General features: G+C 36.4%; 1 protein-coding gene across 3 annotated transcripts in view; it reads left to right on the top strand.

The window, feature by feature from the left end:
* The window catches only part of Slc25a17 (solute carrier family 25 member 17), a 58,745-nt gene that overhangs the window by 39,121 nt on the left and 1,634 nt on the right, over nucleotides 1-17,990 (top strand). For all 3 annotated transcript variants that reach the window (XM_046429582.2, XM_058574251.1, XM_058574250.1), the window contains 4 exons: nucleotides 10,490-10,606; nucleotides 12,167-12,312; nucleotides 12,396-12,491; nucleotides 15,176-15,258. In XM_046429582.2, coding sequence (XP_046285538.1) covers nucleotides 10,490-10,606; nucleotides 12,167-12,312; nucleotides 12,396-12,491; nucleotides 15,176-15,258 — 442 coding nt within the window. The remainder of the gene's footprint in view (nucleotides 1-10,489; nucleotides 10,607-12,166; nucleotides 12,313-12,395; nucleotides 12,492-15,175; nucleotides 15,259-17,990) is intronic.

Genomic DNA, 17,990 nt, shown 5'->3' with positions numbered 1-17,990 from the left:
ATCTGTTGATGGATACTTGGGTTGCTTCCCCCTCTTGCTATTGTTTATAGTAATGCTATGAACGTGGGTGTGCAGGTATCTCTTTGGGCTATATACCCAGAAATGGGATTGCTGAATTTTGTGTAGTTCTATGTTTACCTTTGGAGGGAACCTTCATACTGTTTTCCACAGCAGTTATACTATTTGTATCCCCAACAACAGTAGTTCAGAAGTTCTAATGTCTCTACATTCTCACCAACACTGTTATTTTCTGTTCTCTGATAGTAATCATCCTAATAGGTATAAAATGATAACTCATTGTGGTTTTGATTTGCCTTTTTCTGATATTGAACATTTCATGAACTTTTTGCAGAAATATCTCTTCAAGTCCTCTGCCCTTCTCCTCTACCCCCAGTACTAGGACTTGAACAGAGGGTCACATGAATACTACACAAATGCCCTACCACTGAGCTATACCTCCAACCATTTTTTGGTTTTAATTTTATATTGAAACAGGGTCCTGCTAAGTTGCCCAGGCAGGGCCTTGAACTTGCAGTCCTTCTGCCTCAGCCTCTGAAGTAGCCAGGATTGCAGTTTTGCATCCCCATGTTTGGCTCCTTTGCCCATTTTTTAATTAGGTTATTGATTTTTTTGTTCTTGAGTTGTAGAAGTCCTTTTTGTGGTATAATAACATATATGTAGACTTTGTCCTTGGTGTTTGGCACAGCTCCTAAAACCGTTGGCATTTCCTGAGTGGTAGTATCTTTTGTTATTTCTAATGAGTGGTAGTATCTTTTGTTATTTCTAATGAGCCCCTTTCAACCATACCCTAGTTTATGCTAATAAGAGGACTATTAGTGGGTCCCTAGATAGCTTCAGAGAAACCAACCATGTGATTCAAGGGGAGGGGAAAAGGAATGCAATTGTGACCAATGGGCCAATACTAGTATGCCCATGTTCTTTTATTTTTGTTCACTGAGTTCTGTGCTTACCAAAAGTGAATTTTGTCTTTTCCCAAGCCCACTTCTGCTAGTGGTATCAATTGCTGTGGTGAAGCATTATGGTATAGGTGTCCTCTCATGCTAACTACCGATTCCTTCTTGGTGCCAAGCCATTTAGTAGGAACTCCATTCCTTTACAGGGAGTAAGGTTCACTACAATCCTGAAAAAGATGTACATATTTACAAAGCACAGAAAAGAAACCCAAGGAAGGACTTATAGTTGGCTGTTCTTTATAAGAATATTGTCATTGAGTGTATCAGTAGACTGAGAATCTAACCATAGTTAATGAAATGGCTTCTGTCTAAACAAAGGTGTCAAAGGACAAAGCACATGAGCAGTTTTAAAACAAAGTAGTGCTTTGTTCCATTGCTGTGATTTTTGTCCTATTTTACTCTGAAATTCTATCAACATTAAAGGAATGTGTGAGATTTTCATTTATGCTGTTTCTGTTTCCTGGGCTGCTCCCTCTTGGTGAGCAGTGATCTCTGACATTATGAAGGGCTGGCATAAAGGTATCTTAAAATCAGCAAACTTGTTTTGGTGTGGTTAAATCAGCAACTTATTTTAAATACATTCAGATACATAATGTTTATCCTATTTTCTTAGGATTCTGAGGTTTAACATACATTCTCTGAGCTATTGTTGCTGTTGAAATCTTTTGCCCATTTAGGTTCTAAGCACTTTTTTGGTTGTTTGAAATTAGATTGTGAGTTTTCTGGGGTCTCGTGTCCTGATTTTTAGCTTAATTTCAAGTCTAGGTATATAAACAAAGGAATATGCAAAAATAAAATCTTATTTACTTTTTGAAAGCACCTGAAGTCTTAGAAGATTTGGAGAAGTTGTCTTATCCAAATCGAAAGCTACGGCTCCCCTTCAGCTTTGCCATCTTCATGCTTTTGTTTATTTATTTCCTAGGCTTTCCCTGTGCCCTTATAATAGGATGAGAGTTAAAAAAAAAAAAAAAAAATTTTAGATCTCATCCCTCTACAAGAGGATAGCTCCCCAAGTGTAAACGTCTGTCTTATGCCTGGAATTACTCATTCAATGCCAGTATTCCCTAGAAGGTTGCACACTTCTGGAGGGCCAGAAATGTTTCTACTTCTTTCATCATTGCTTCCCCAGTATCTAGTATATCACAACCAAATAGTGAAAAAGATACATTCCATTTAGAGGATATTAATCTTTGGATTATATGGTTGCTACATTGTTTTACGATTATCTTTGATAGGCTTTTTGGTTGAAGTCACCATATATGAACTTTTCTTTTTACAACATAAGAACTTAAGACTATAGTTTAAACAAATTTAGACCACAAGACTATTTGTAATCTCAATATGTTATTTGGCACTAGAGATAAATTCATTTTTCAAAATATTATCAACAAGACCTCATTCTTTTTTAAGTATTTTTTTATGGTAGATGGACACAATACCTTTATTTTATTTTATTCTTTTTATGTGGTGCTGAGGATCAAACCCAGTGCCTCACATATTCTAGGCAAGCATTCTACCAACTGAGCTACAGCCCCAGCCCTCATTTTTAACCTTTTAATGAATATTTTGGAAATGAAAAATACCAATGAGGGGCTGGGATTGTGGCTCAGTGGTAGAGCACTTGCATGAGGCACTGGGTTTGATCCCTGGCACCACATAAAAATAAAAACAAACAAAATAAAGGTATTGTGTCCATCTACAACTAAAGGGAAAAGAAAAACACCAATGAATACAATAGTGTCTTCATATATTTAAATGTTTTAATTTAATACTAATAATTAGTTAATTAATTAAATAGACTTACTTCCAGGCATTGTGGCACATGCCTGTAATCCCAGCAGTTTGGGAGGCTGAGGCAGGAGAATCAAAAGTTCAAAGCTAGCCTCAGGAATTTAGTGAGGCCTTCCCTAAACAAATTAGTGAGAATGTTTCAAAATAAAAAAATAAAACAGGCTGGGGATGTGGCTTGTGGTAAACAACCCAGGGCTCAATCCTCAGACTAAAATAATAATATAATAATAAAACAGACTTCCTTAAGCTTATTTCAAATTACTGACTCCTACTCATGCTTTTATTCGGAGTTGCTGCTTCTTCAGGAATCCTTCCCTATTTCTCATATCTACTACCTGCTGGTGTCATTGTGCTACCATAGTATAGTTCTTAGTTCTTAGTAGACAAGAGTCTACTCTACTGGATAATAATGAATCTGCACATTCTTCTTAATCTTCTGCTAGACAGTGAGCTCCTTAAAGTCAGAGGTTGCATCATTGTTATCTCTACAATGTCCTAGCACACTGCCTGGCACCTAGAAAGTGCTGATTCAAACTAAAGGACTGCTCCTTATATAGTCTTTCCCATTTTACTACATGGCAACACTATTCTCGTTGACCTGAATTTATCCTCTTTCTCTGTCACCGTACCTCCAATTGTGAGCAAATCCTTTTACCTCTCTTTATGTGGTATCCAGAATTTAAATATAGTAGTCTTCCTGATCCTTGGAAGGTATGTTCCAAGGTCCCCAGTGCATGCCTACAACTGCAAGTAGTACCCAGATTTGTACTTACTGTGTTTTTTCCTATACATACATACCTGTGGTGAAGTTTAATTTATAGATTAACCAATTAACAATAATAATTAATAATAAAATAGAGCAATTTTAATGTTTTATAATAAAACTTATTTAAACCTTATAAGTTGTTTATTCATGGCATTTTCCATTTAATATTTTCAGGCCACACTTGACCTCAGGTATGAAAACTGCAAAACATGAAACTAAGGATGGGACTGGGGGAGGACTATTGTATTTCACTACCGTCTAGGTCCTAAACAACATTAAATCTTGCTGGATTGGGGCTGGGGTTGTGGCTCAGTGGTAGAGCACTCGCCTCACACGTGAGAGACCCTGGGTTAGATCCTCAGCACCACATAAAAATAAATAAACAAAATAAAGGTATTGTGTCCATGTATAACTAAAAAAAATTTTTTTTTAAAAATCTTGCTGGATATCTTCAGAGCATGATGTTGCTTCCACCTTTGCCCGATTCTGGCAGTATCTAGCAGAGCAGCCATTGTGGTCATATTAGAGACCATTGTGGTCATATAAGGAGCAGTCCTTTAGTTTGAATCAGCACTTTCTAGTATGTATGGGATCATATTCTGCATCTGTGTGTCCTGTGTTCTTCTCCATGAACTCTCCTCACTCCTTTTGCCTGTGTTCCTGCTGTTTCCTCTGCTGGTGACTGTATAGTTAACCCTTTCACTTCCTTTAAGATTTTTCCCTAAATGACCCAACTACTTAATATGGTACTCTTTCTTTCCCTCAATACTCTCTCCTCCTTCTTTGCTTAAATTTTGTCTTTAACCCTTCTAATATATTACATATTTTGCTTATTTATCTTATTTATTGTCTTTATTACACCATTATATTGTAAATTTCGTGAAAACAGAGATTTGTTTTTTTTTTTAATTCTCAGCACCAGGCTCAGCACACTGGTTTCTGTATTTTTTTTAAGTTATAGACAGACACAATACCTTTATTTTATTTATTTGTTTATTTGTTTTCTGTGTGGTGCTGAGGATTGAACCCAGTACCTCACACATGCAAGACAAATGCTCTACCAACTGAGCTACAACCCCATCCCCAATTTTTTAAATTGACATTTATACTGATTTATGGGGTATAGATTTATAATTTGAAACATGTATACTATGTATTATAATCAAGTCAAGGTATTATCCTCAAATATTATCATTTCTATTTTATCCTTTAGTTATTTTGAAATATATAGTGAATTATATAAACTTTAGTTACCCTACTATGCTATAGGACTTTAGAACTAATTCCCATATCTAACTGCTTTGATACCTGTTTTTGCCCTCTCCCTCTTTCCCCTTCCTAACTTTTAGTGACTTCTGTTTTATAATCTAATTCTATGTGATCCATGTTTTCAGCTTCCTCAGAATGAGAACATGCAATAAATTGTCTTTCTGTTTTTGGCTTATTTCACTTAGCATATTGTCCTCCAGTTCTATCCATATTACCACAAATGACAGTATTTCATCTATACATTCCATTGTGTATATATATATATATATCAGATTGTGTTCATCTGTTCAACTGTCATAGCACATCTTGACTGATTTCACATTTTGGTTATTGTGAATAATGCCGCATTAAATATGGGTGTTCAAGTATCCCTTTGAGAGAGCAATTTCATTTACTTTGGATATATACCCAGTAGTGAGATTGCCGGATCATAATGGTAATTCTGTTTTTTGTATGTGTGATACTGGGGATTGAACCCAGGGGTGCTTTACCACTGAACTATATTCGCAGTCCTTTTTGTTTTTTATTTTGGGACAGGGACTTGCTAAGTTGCTGAGGCTGGCCTTGAACTTGTGATCCTCCTATCTTAGCCTCCCAAGTTGCTGGGATCACAAGCATGTACCATCCTGCCATTTTCATTTTTTTTGAGGAAACTCCATAGTGTTTTCTATAATGGCTATACTAATTTATATTCCCACCAACATTGTGTATAAAAGTTCCCCTTTCTCTGCATCCTCACCAGCTTTGTTATTTTTTGGTCTTTTTTTCTTTTTTTGTTTATTTTTTTAAACTAAAACATAAAAATTGTACATAGTATGGGGTAACGTTATGTTTCTGTCTTTTATAATAGCCATTGTAACAGGTGAGATGATACCTCATTTGTGGTTTTTATTTGCATTTCCTGATGATAAGTCATATTTTATGTATTTGTGGAACAGATATTAATATCAGTAGAAATAAGCCTCAATAACTAATCCAGTCATTTGGCAGTTGGATTAAATTGGTGGTTCTCAACTAAGGTTAATTTTGACCCACAGGGAACATACAGCAATGTCTGAAGGCATTTTGGGTTGTCCCATTGAGGATGCTGCTTGCATCTAGTTAGTAGAGACCAAAGGTTCTGCTAAACACCATACTCAATAACAAAGAATCTTCTAGCCCAAAATGTCAATATTATCACAGGTAAGAGATCCTGGATTAAAAAATTTTACAATACTTTAAATTCTGAGATTCTCTAATTAGAGGTCCTCTCTGATGGTAGAAAATTCCTTGGAAATTATATTTATGAGTTTTAAACTTCTCTGCATAACATATTTTTATATCTTAATAACTACACATTCATTCTTACCATAATTACAACAGCTTTTTCTCTTCTTCCTGTGAGCTTCCTGTGAGTGTTATACTATCACTGTAGAAATGAGTTTCATTATCTCCAAGGAGAACTAGGAATAGTATTATTGTTATTCAAATTATGCTTGAAACTTAGAAATGTATTATTATTTATTACAATTCTGTGCAAACTTTTTTTAAAAGCCCATAAGTACTTTGGGGAAGAATTTGGAAATAGAACCTCACAGATAACTTAAATGAAGAAGATAATTGCCATTTTTTTGAAATTGGAATTTTTAACCACTAGCTCTTTCTGAATCCCAATGGCATTGTTATTATTATGATAATTCAAAATGCATTTCCTGCCTTCAGGCCTTAAATCTGACAAGTCAGGTTTATTCCTGTAGATCAAGTTATATTCTTTCCTGGGGAGTCAAATGGTTAATTTGTGGCTTTGACTTTTGTTCAGTAGCCATCACACATATTTCCCAGCACTGAATACTGAATCAGGATACTTTATTTTCATTTTCTCTCCCTAAGAAAGGGGTCTCACTACAGATAAAACAATTTGTTTTCAAGATTTCAGAAGTAAATACCTGTGTTCTAATTATTCCTTGTGTAGGGATGAAGGGAAGGCTTCTTTTTTACCCTACAAAGATAAAATGAAGACAGTAGATTTACAGGAGAAAAGGCTTAGGGGAAATCTGAGGAGAGTGATAACCCAGTAACTCAATGAGCTTTAGATGCCCATATACCCTCAAATTGGGCACCCTGATATGACAATTATCTTAAACTAGAGGCCCTTGGAGACCAGCAGATGCTGGAAAAGGCTTCATTCTGATGTGTCCTTATCTGCCTAAAGATCAAATTCACCAAAAAGAAAAATGATTGCCTCTTCTCAGAGGAGAAGGGTGTTTTTGAGGGCTAGGAAATATATTAGGGAGAATGAATGTACTTAGAGACCAAACAGTGTTTTGTAAATGGCTCTCTTTAAAAGTTGAGTGGAACTGGAAAACAGACAATAAATAGCTTGTGACAAAGTCTATCCAGGTATGCTAACATTCATCCTCACTTTCAGCTAATGAAACCTCAGGGAGAAGAGGAGAGGCAATCATTTTTCTTTTTGGTGAGTCTGGTCTTTAGGCAGATAAGGACACATCAGAATGAAGTCTTTTCCAGCATCTGCTGGTCTCTAAGGGCCTCTAGTTTAAGATAATTGTCATAACAGGGTGCCCAATTTGAGGGTGATAGTCCCTGGACTTCTTCACCTGAATCAGTGAGTAGTTTTAGTGTACTCATTACCATTCTTCCTCTTCTTAATTTTGGTTCTGTTTTCTTGAAAATGGTTTTATTTAAAAAAAAAAATAGAATCATAGACATTCAAATTAGAAGAAAAATAATCTACTTCCCTTAGGTAAGTGAAGTTCTTTTTGGCATTCCCTTCTGGGAGCTGATTGGAACTGGCAAGAGTTTTTATATAGCTCACAAATAAGCAGCTTTCTTTATCCTTCCAGCCTGTCATGCATTATTAAGTGCTAGAATTAGTAGTCATAAATAGTTTGTGGCTTATTTCTCCTCTGTGGAATGTTGTCATTTGCTTGATTATATAAGTTGCAAATTTTACTAAAATTTTGGATCCTCGAGTGTTTTGAGTATCTTCCCAGAATTCATAAAATTGTAGTGGTTAAAAAGTATCTCTCCACCTGTTTTGACTTAGAGGATGAAAAAAGTACTTGAACTTCTCAGACCAAAAGCTTTGACATACAAAATGTTTTTGTAGAGACTTTATATGCTCTCATGCAGTCCATTTTGTGCTTGAGGTTTTCCTTAGAGTCCTTTTAGTCTTGCAACTGTGTTAATGATGGGGACATGAAAGCAGAATATTAAAACTAGTTAAATCTTAGTCTTGGCTGCACTGTTTTGTTTTTAGTTATGGATGGATATAATACCTTTATTTATTTATTTATTTAGTTAGTTAGTTATTATGTGCTGTTGAGAATTGAACCTAGTGCCTCACACTAAGCCAATGTTTTAAGGAAATTTTGAATCCTAAAGAATTTTTTTAATGGTCATCATATTTTATTTGTTTTGAAAGGCATACATGTTATTTCTTTCTATAATATTCATTGTGAGCTCTAGTTGTAACCTCTCCTCTCTTCCTTTTGTCTCTCTTTCTCTTCTTCCATTGCTGGTTATTGAACCCAAGGCTTTACACATGCTAGGCAAGTGTTTTACCCCTGAGTAATATCCCTGGCACTTACCTTTAATTTAAAAACAGAAAGAAAAAAAAAAAATGCAGTAGACTGCTCAGTAGCATTTTCCAGCCTGATTTTTCTAGCTTGTTTGTCTCTGTCAAGTGAAGTATATGTTGCATTGAATAGGAATCGATTCTAAACTCCAGGCGATAGGCATGTATTGATACCCTTCTATCTTGACCTCTGGGATGCTGGTGCTAAGACCAGCAAGAACCCTTTTAGTAAGGTTTATTCAGATTATGATCAATGTCCAAAGTGACAACATATGAATATATTAAATCATAACTAAAAATAACTTCTTGGTATTATGTGAATCTAAAAAAAAATAACAAAATATAACTTATAAAATTATTTGTTCATGTCTTTTTTTTAAGAGAGAGAGAGAGAGAGAGAGAGAGAGAATTTTAATATTTATTTATTTATTTTAGTTCTCAGCGGACACAACATCTTTGTTTGTATGTGGTGCTGAGGATCGAACCCGGGCCACACGCATGCCAGGCGAGCGCGCTACCGCTTGAGCCACATCCCCAGCCCTGTTCATGTCTTTTGAGAAATATGTTCTGTTCATGCTCCTAAGAGATAGGTAGAAAAATATCTTACTTTTATAACTGTCTGCAGAAAATATTAAATTTGAATCTCTTGGCCATTTCACCAGATTAATTCTTGGCCAAACTGTGTCTTCTTCACCACATATTTTTAGATTCCTTAAATCGAGGCATTCCTTCTTGGGCTGGGGATGTGGCTTAGTCAGTGGCAGAGCGCTTACCTGGCACATGTGAGGCACTGTGTTCGATCCTTAGCACCACATAAAAAAATAAACAAATAAAATAAAGTCATGCTCTCCATATGCAACTACCAAAAAAAATTTTTTTTAAAAGCGTTCTTCTTCAATTGGTTTAAATGACTTTTTATAAAAGAAACTATCTCTTCTTTAGGATTGTGCTTCTTAGTTCTTTAGAATTTAACTAGAGCCACATAGCTTTATATGTGTATGTTTGCAGAGTTTATACCTTGGTTAACATATTAATAAAATATATTTCATGTGTCAGGCACTTTGTTACAATTTTGTATGGTATTTTTCCTTAATCATTTCAGGACTGATGAGGAACATTTTAATATCTCAAGATGGTCTTAAGTTGGGACCATGTGTTTTCAAAAAAGAAGCACCTGGCTCATTGTATTGTTCTACTCTGAGGCAGCCTTGGGGTGCCAAGGTCCATCTTTATGCTTGTAAGAATCATGATGCTTGTGAAACTATTTCGGGTGTTTTGTGACACTTTATAACTGCTGCTTGCCTGCCTGTCCTAATTCTCTAAAGGGTGAGAACTCTACTGTGAGCTTCTAGTCCCTGTTGCAGCACTTTGAGAAGTCACCACTTTCTCCTACCTGTTAACTATTGTGCCAGATCCATACTCACTTTAAGCCATGTGAGCTACTTATGTGAGAGTTGTCAGTTCTGCTTTCTCTGATATTGTCAGGAATGAGCATGTTTATCAATGATCCACTTCTTTCTCTCTTAAGCTGTTATTTAGAAATTTTATTTAAAACTGGATCAAGGACTAAGGCTGTAACTCAGTGGTAGAGCGCTTGCTTAGCATGCGTGAGGCACTGGATTCAATCCTCAGCACCATATAAAAGTAAACAAATAAAATAAAGGCATTCTGTTCATCTACAACTAATTTAAAAAAACTATATTAAAATTACTACCTTATTCTTGGTTTTGTTTCCTTTTCTTTTTGTGGTGCTTGGAATTGAACTTGGGGCCTTGCTGATGCTAGAGAAGTGTTCTACCATTGAGTTATATGCTCAGCCCCAAAGTACTACTTCAGTGTTATAAAAATGGAAAATGATTGCTTCTCTACAAGTAAGGAAACTCACTACTATCTTCATATGAAAATGTGCTGCTGCCAACCATTTTGCTACCAGCAAGGCTTCCAGATTGCTTCTAATAGTAGTGGCATGCATTGTACCCTGGCACAAAGACACTCCTTATGTGACATCAGAGAGGCAGGATATAAATGGAATAATGGTATATAGCTTTAAGATAGCAAAGCTTAGTGGGTTACATTTTACTTTCCCTTTTTCTCGGCCTCTTTCTTTTTAAGGAGTGGTGAATGTGTTGCTAACAACTCCACTCTGGGTGGTAAACACCAGGCTGAAGCTGCAAGGGGCCAAATTTCGGAATGAAGACATTGTACCAACCAACTACAAAGGCATTATCGGTAAGTGTCCCTTAGCTGTGTTCCTATTCAAGGGTTTGTCTCTCTCTTTGTATCCGTAATATGTTGCCACAATAAGTCTATATAACAGACAATCTCAAGTCCCAGCCATTACTAGTAAGCATTTGTTAACTCATGTGTGTGTGTGAGTCGACAGGAATTTGACTCTTGTAGGAAAACCCCAGATGAGAGTCTTAGCTTTACATGTCTCCCCTTTTCCTGGGACTAGCCTTGAGCAAATTCTTCTCATGGCAATGGCAAAAATGCAAGAGGACAAACCCAGAGACGGGGGCATATTTTAAGCCCCTATTTGCCTCTTACGTGCATAATAGCCAAAAAATATATGGCCAAGCTCAAGCCCAAGACATGTGATAGACTTCTCTAAGTCTACCCACTCCTAAGGAGTATACATAGGAGGTAATTTTAAAACAAATCAAAGGGGCTGGGTGGATATAGCTCAGTCCGTAGAGTGCTTGCCTGAGGACTTGCCTGATTCCCATGCATGAGGTCCTGGGTTCAATCCCCAGCCCCACAAAAACAAAACAAAACAAAAACAAACAGGACTTTGTACCACTGAGCTACACCCCTAAAACAAATAAATCTGTATTGTCCTTTTTTTTTCTAGTGTCTTTGAATGAAGATACTAGATTGATTTCTGATGTCTTTGAGCTTCTGTTCTTTAATAGTACCACATTGCCAGGTTCTTCTTTCTCATACCTCTCTCTTTGTATCAAGATCAATAGTGGTGGTGGTGGTAGTAGTAGTAGTAGTTTTCTTTTTCTTCTCTTCCCCCTTCTCCCCTTTCTCCCCTTCCTCCCTCTCTCCCTCTTTCTCCTGCTTTTTCTTCTATTTGTTTGTTTATTTTGTTGGTACTGAGGATTAAACTCAGAGGTGCTTTGCCACTGAGTTTTGTTTTTGTTTTTGTTTTTTGAGACCATTCTCTCTAAGTTTCCTAGCCTGTCCTTGAACTTGGGATTCTCCTATGTGAGCCTCCCAAGTTGCTGGGATTGTAGCATGCACTTGGCAAGAACAGTAGTTTTCTTATAAGTCAAATCTTTTGTAATGGACTCCAGGAAAAGATTTTATGATTTTTAATACTGAAACTGTTTTAAAACATAGATTATCAGTTCACAAATCTGTATAATACAGAGTTTTTTAGTGTTGGTGAAAATTTGACATTCTAACCCCAAATTGTCAGGAACAATAGTTTGGTCACTCAGCACCCTGGTGGCTCTGTGTCTGATTATTATCAAAAAGTAGTTAACCAGTGAACTTGCACCTAAAATGTGATTATAAGAAAGAACTCTTCGGGCTGGGGTTGTGGCTCAGTGGTAGAGTACTTGCCTAGCATGTGTGAGGCACTGAGTTTAATCCTCACTACCACATAAAAATAAATAAATAAAATAAAGGTATTGTGTTCATCTACAACTAAAACATTTTTTAAAAAAGAGAAGGAACTCTTAATAGAACCAGAATGATTTGTGTTCTGAGTTTATTTGAACAGTATCTTCTTTAGTTAGAGCATTGCCATCATGCTTTTCAAAAGCCTGATATCTTGTCTAGATGCTTTTCACCAGATAATTCGAGATGAAGGAATCTTGGCTTTATGGAATGGCACGTTTCCCTCCTTGCTGTTGGTCTTCAATCCTGCCATCCAATTTATGTTTTATGAAGGTTTAAAACGGCAGCTTTTAAAGAAACGGATGAAGGTAATTCCTGATTTTGAAAGCAGCCAAATAACCTCTGACATCCTCTTGTTGTTTGGATTGATGTGGTTTGTTTTGCTTTCTAGCTTTCTTCTTTGGATGTGTTCATTATTGGTGCAATAGCCAAAGCGATTGCCACCACAGCCACCTATCCCATGCAGACGGTACAGTCAATTCTGAGGGTGAGTGCTAGGGTTCTCCCTACATTGAGTCAAACAATGTCCATGCAGCCTCTTTAATTAAAGCATTGTTAATAAAGCAATAATGCAGTCAGTTGGTATGACAGAGTATTCCCCATCCATTTTCCATCTGTTTGTTCTGCTAACCAGGTAGACTATCATTTGGCTTCCTGTTTAGTTTAGAATGAAGTTTATTTTTACAATTTTTTAGATAACAAGGTATCTCAGAAAATCCATATGTGGGAAAAGATTCTTCATAGGCCTCAGGAAAGTTTGCTTCCTTCTCATTCAAGTTGATTTGCCTGGTACTCTACATATTATTCATTACAAAATCAGAGGTTAATTCCCTTAGTTCTTTCAGGAGGAATTGATGATTTGCTTTTCTGAGGCACTTTCAATTTCAGTTTTTTCTTACATTCAGTTATTTGTGCATTCAAATGTTTATTAAGCACTCAGTTTGTGTGAGGAGTTGGGTATACAGTGGTGACTAAAATAGTCATAATTTCTGCCCTCATGGAGCTAGTGGAAGAGAGACTAAATAGGTAAACAAGTGAAATAAGCAGAAGTTATTACTTCCTCAATAACTCTTTTTTATAAAGAGTTATTGAGGAAGTAAAGGGCATGTGCGACTTGGTGGAGAGGGCATAGTGAGGATCATCTTATGTAGCTCAAATGGAGATGGTCTTCTCTGAGGAGGCATATTTTTTTTTTTAAATCAAGATGAAAGGGGGGCTGGGGATATAGCTCAGTTGGTAGAGTGCTTGCCTTGCATGCACAAGGCCCTGGGTTCCATCCCCAGCACCAAAAAAAAAAAAAAAAAAAAAAAGATAAAAGGGAAGGGGCTAGGAATATAGTTCAGTTAGTAGAGTGCTTGCCTTCCATGCAGATAAAGACCCAGCCATGCAAGGAGCAGAGGAAAGTACATTCCAGGAATAGGGAATGTAATGTTCTCTTAGCTTGGTACATTTAAGGAACTGAAAGGAGGCTTCCATGACTGGAGTAGTTAGCCCAGGGTGAGATTGGAAAAGCAGCAGGGAAGCTGGAGGTGAAGTGTAAGGAAAAGAATGTTATTCTCAGCACAGTGGGTTAAGCTGGGTGGTAATGTGACTTGATGTTCAATTCCTAAAGATTGCTTTGGCTATCATGTAGGGAATTGAGAAGGTAGGGAGGCCATTTCAGTAATCCAGGTGAGAGAGAATGGTGGCCCAAATGGGGTGGCTGCAGTAGAGACAAGAGATTATGTTATAGGGCTGGGTCCTTCTATGAAACTGAGCCAGCACAAAGACACATCTTCAAACCCCAATTCATTAGACAAGATCAGAAAGATTTTAGACATGTTGCCCAGAGTAATACACATGAGTTTATTAAAGGTATAGGAAAAAGGAAAGGGGAACATGCTCGAGGGAGAGAGTGGATATTCTCAGAGAGGAGAGGAATGGGGCTCCTCTCCTGCCTTCCAGTTTTATCCATCAGGCTTTCAAATCCTCATTGCCATGACAACTCTAAGCCACTTTGGCCTATGCTTACTGGCTCTAATTAGAACCTGTTCTTACAGATTTTGTGGTTAGGAAGAATTATCCTTATCTCCTTGAGTTCTGGGATCTGGTCTGTGTAAGGATCACAAAACTCACCCCCTTCTGGATAATTTGTGTTCTTATTGGCATTTGGGGACCTAAATTTCTCCTGCAGATAATAGTTTGCTGAGGAATGTACCATGTCCCATAGACTTAAGTCAGGCAGAGCTGCAGGTAAATTGCTTTTTAAAAGTAAAAGCATGTGGGGGTCAGCATAGTGGGCCCAATATAAAGAATTATTCCCTTTACCTCATGTTCCCACACTCATGTCTGTCTATCCCCTATCAATAGGATGTGAACAGATTCAAGATCTCTTGTGGGGGGCTGGGGATATAACTCAGTTGGTAGAGTGCTTGCCTTGCATGCACAAGGCCCTGGGTTCAATCCCCAGCACCACACACACACACAAAAAAAAGATCTCTTGTGGAGCTGCAGTTGTAGTTCAGTGGTTCAGCTCTTGCATAAGACCCTGGGTTTAGTCTATCAACAACAACAACAACAAAAAAGATCTATTTGCAGAGAACATTCAAAGGACTTATTGCTAGATAAAATGAAGGTGGTAGAGACTATTTCATAGATGAAATGAAGGTGGTAGAGACTATTTCAATTGAAAGTATTTTTGCTAATGATTATAACAATGTGAAGAGTATAGACTTGCAGAGGCTGTAGTTGGTTAATATTTATCAGAACTTCTTAAAGAACTGGGAGTTAATGAACCATACCATTAATATCTAAATCATCATCTTGGGCATGTTTTGTGGGGTTTTTTTTTTCCCCTCTCTGGAGGTAGAATCTTCCCCATAATTCTCTAAAAATGAAAACTCTTAGGACTGGGGCGTCTGGTTTAGTGGTGCATGTTTAGCTGGGTTCTATTCCCAGCACCAACAAAATTATGCTTGCTTTATTGAAAAATATTCATTTTTATTTATTTCATCAAAATATTTTACTCATTTATTAAAAAATAGAGGATTGCTGAAATCTCTGGTACTAATTGGATATTTTTATTATTGTATATAAGACATTACTCCAGCATAGTTTCCTTTCTAGGTAGAAGTTTAGATAAAGGACGTAGTAATAAATAATAATTATTTATCTTTGTTTTTCCTTCCTCAGTTTGGTCGTCATAGACTAAATCCAGAAAACAGAACCCTGGGAAGCCTACGGAATGTTCTCTATCTTCTTCATCAACGAGTCAAGTGAGCTTTATAGATGCTTCACATTCTGTCCCTCCTTTCTGCAGCCATTTCTGCCAGAGAGTTGTTGGATTTTCTTCTCTTACCCTTCTGCTGTGGCAGTGGCAGGCTCAGGCATTGTATACTGTGCTCAGACATTTCTCAGTTTTAGGAACTTAGTGTAATTTGACATCATTTGGGGAGTTAAAAATATACAGAACTCCTTTAGAAAAGGAACCCTCCGGGATTGGAGGTGAGGCTTAGTGGTATAGTATGTTCTCAGCATGTATGAGGGCTTGGGTTCAATCTCTAGCACCAGAAACAAAGAAATAAAGAAAAGAAACCCTGTAATCTAACATAGAGATCATTCTGCCTGAGTGCTGCTCCCATCAGTGGATATCCCATGACCTCTCTTAGGAATATTACTCTGCTTATAGAGCAGCAATAGTCCCATGAAGAGTAATGACAATGATGAAGGTGATAAAGCTAAGAATAGCTAACATTTTGAAGTGTTTGCCTCATGACTGACATTGAGCTAGATGCTCTATCATGGATAATCTCACTTACTCCTAACAATAACTCTGTGAGGTAGAAATAGTCATTTCTGTTTCCTTTGAAGAAATTGATACTTAAGGAAGTCAAATCAGGGACCTCCTTTGAAGCAAAAGCTGCTCTAACTTTATTCTTGTTCCTCAACATAAGATGCTTTGAAAATAAATTTGTTACAAAAATAGAATATGCATAACATAAACAATAAAATCAAAGACAAAAGAATTGATACAAAGCGAAAAATAAATTTCATACCAAATGTGGGGAAGCATGTGGAGCATGCTGAACTTTCCTCTGTTACTGATGGGAAAGTAGTGTGGTCCAAATACTTTGTAAAATATTTTAGCATTTTTTTAAAATTAAGTATACCTACCATAGGACCCAGCCAATTCCATTTCAAGATACTTACCCAAGAGCAATAAAAGCACATGTGCTTGTGTCTACTTGAACACAAATAAAGACCCACACACAAATGTTAATAGCTTTATTTGTAAGCTATAAATGTCTGTAACTAGGTGAAAAACATACCCATGCTGTACTATATTCAAACAGTAGAAAACTACTCAGAAATAAAAAAAAAAAAAGAAGGAATTGTTGATTAATTAAACAATATGGAAGAATCCCATAATAATTTTGCTGAGTGAAAGAAGTCAGGCAAAAAATAATTCATACTAAATTATTCTACTTTTATAAAATTCTAGAAAATACTAACCTATGGTGCCCACTATTTTGAATGTTTGATGGTGTTTATGGATTTATACATAAACCAAATCTCATTAAATTGAAATCAGGTATAGTTTGGTAAAAGATATATATAGATAGATATATAGATAGATATAGATATACACACACACACATATACATACACATATATATATATATTATATATATATATATATATATATATATATATATAATCCCTGTTTTCCCTCTCACCTTATCCCTTTTCCAAGAGGAAGACACTGTTAACATTGGTGTATACATTTCAGAATATTTTTAAGGTATATATTTGCAGCTTGCCTTTTTGTAAACTTTATATCATAAACATCTCTTCACATTGGTATCTGTAGACTTACTTTTTGTAGTAACTGTCTAGTTTCCTATTACATAATATGCCATGATTTCTTTGCCAGTACACTTATTGATGGATATTTAAGTTGTTTCCAGGCTTTTTCGTTTACGAACATTGTTGAATGAACAGCCATAAATTTACGTTTGTACACCTGAGTGAGCATAATTGTAGAGAAAATTTCTTTATATGAAATTACCTGATTAAGGAATTTGAGCATACAAAATTTTGACATTTTATTATTTTGAATTTTAAAATTTAGACAGTGTCAAGTCCCCCCTAAAATGATACCGAGTTCTATTTCTACCAGCATTGGGAGAGTTAAGAAAGTTGTAGTTATATTAGAGTATTATAAAAAAGTGGTAACAAATGAAAGTCTATGAGGCTATATAGTTTAAAATCCAGTGTGTTTTCACATTTATCTTACTTGGTTCTCACTCAACCTTATAGATGTGGAAGGTGATTATATTCCTGTTTTGCAGATCAGAAAACAGATTTAGAGAAAGAAAGTGACTTGTCCAACACCAAACAGATGCAGAGCCAGATGTTCAAACTCAAGCTCAATAAACAATTAGGAATAATTGAATAAATGAAGAGCTTTCATTCTGTTCATTAGAATGTTCTGCACTGAGAAGAGTACCTCTACCATCCAGTAGACATGCCAGTGGCTGCATGTAACTGTTGAGTGTGCGAGATATTCCCAGTGCAACTGAGATACTGCATTTTTAATTTTTAAAAAATTTAAGTGCCATATATGGCTAGTGGCTACTACAACAGATAATGCAGTACACCATGCCAGGCCTCTCTAACCTTTATGTGGTTAAGAATCCCCAGAGGTGCTTGTTAAAATGCAGATTCATGCCTCCCCTCTGGGGATTGGTGATCTATGTACCTAAACAAACCCTGGCTTTTCTGACATGGTGGATTTCATCTTGAGAGGCACGGAAATGGAATTTCTTGGGTTTCTTGGAGTAACATAATTCAAGTTAGTCAGTAAACCAGGATTTCATGGGCCAGGTCTGTTTCTACACAGCAAATAAATAAAATATAGTAATAGGTTCTGAGTGGAGCACTTGATTAACTTTAGTTTCTTGATCTGCATTTTATATACAGCCCTGGAGTAACTGATGAACTAGCA

The sequence above is a fragment of the Marmota monax genome, unplaced genomic scaffold (genome assembly GCF_021218885.2).
Source record: "Marmota monax isolate L192 unplaced genomic scaffold, Marmota_monax_Labrador192_F-V1.1 WCK01_AAM20220418_F8-fsc00051, whole genome shotgun sequence".
NCBI classification, from domain to species: Eukaryota; Metazoa; Chordata; class Mammalia; order Rodentia; family Sciuridae; genus Marmota; species Marmota monax.
This window is presented reverse-complemented; position numbering and strand designations above follow the sequence as displayed.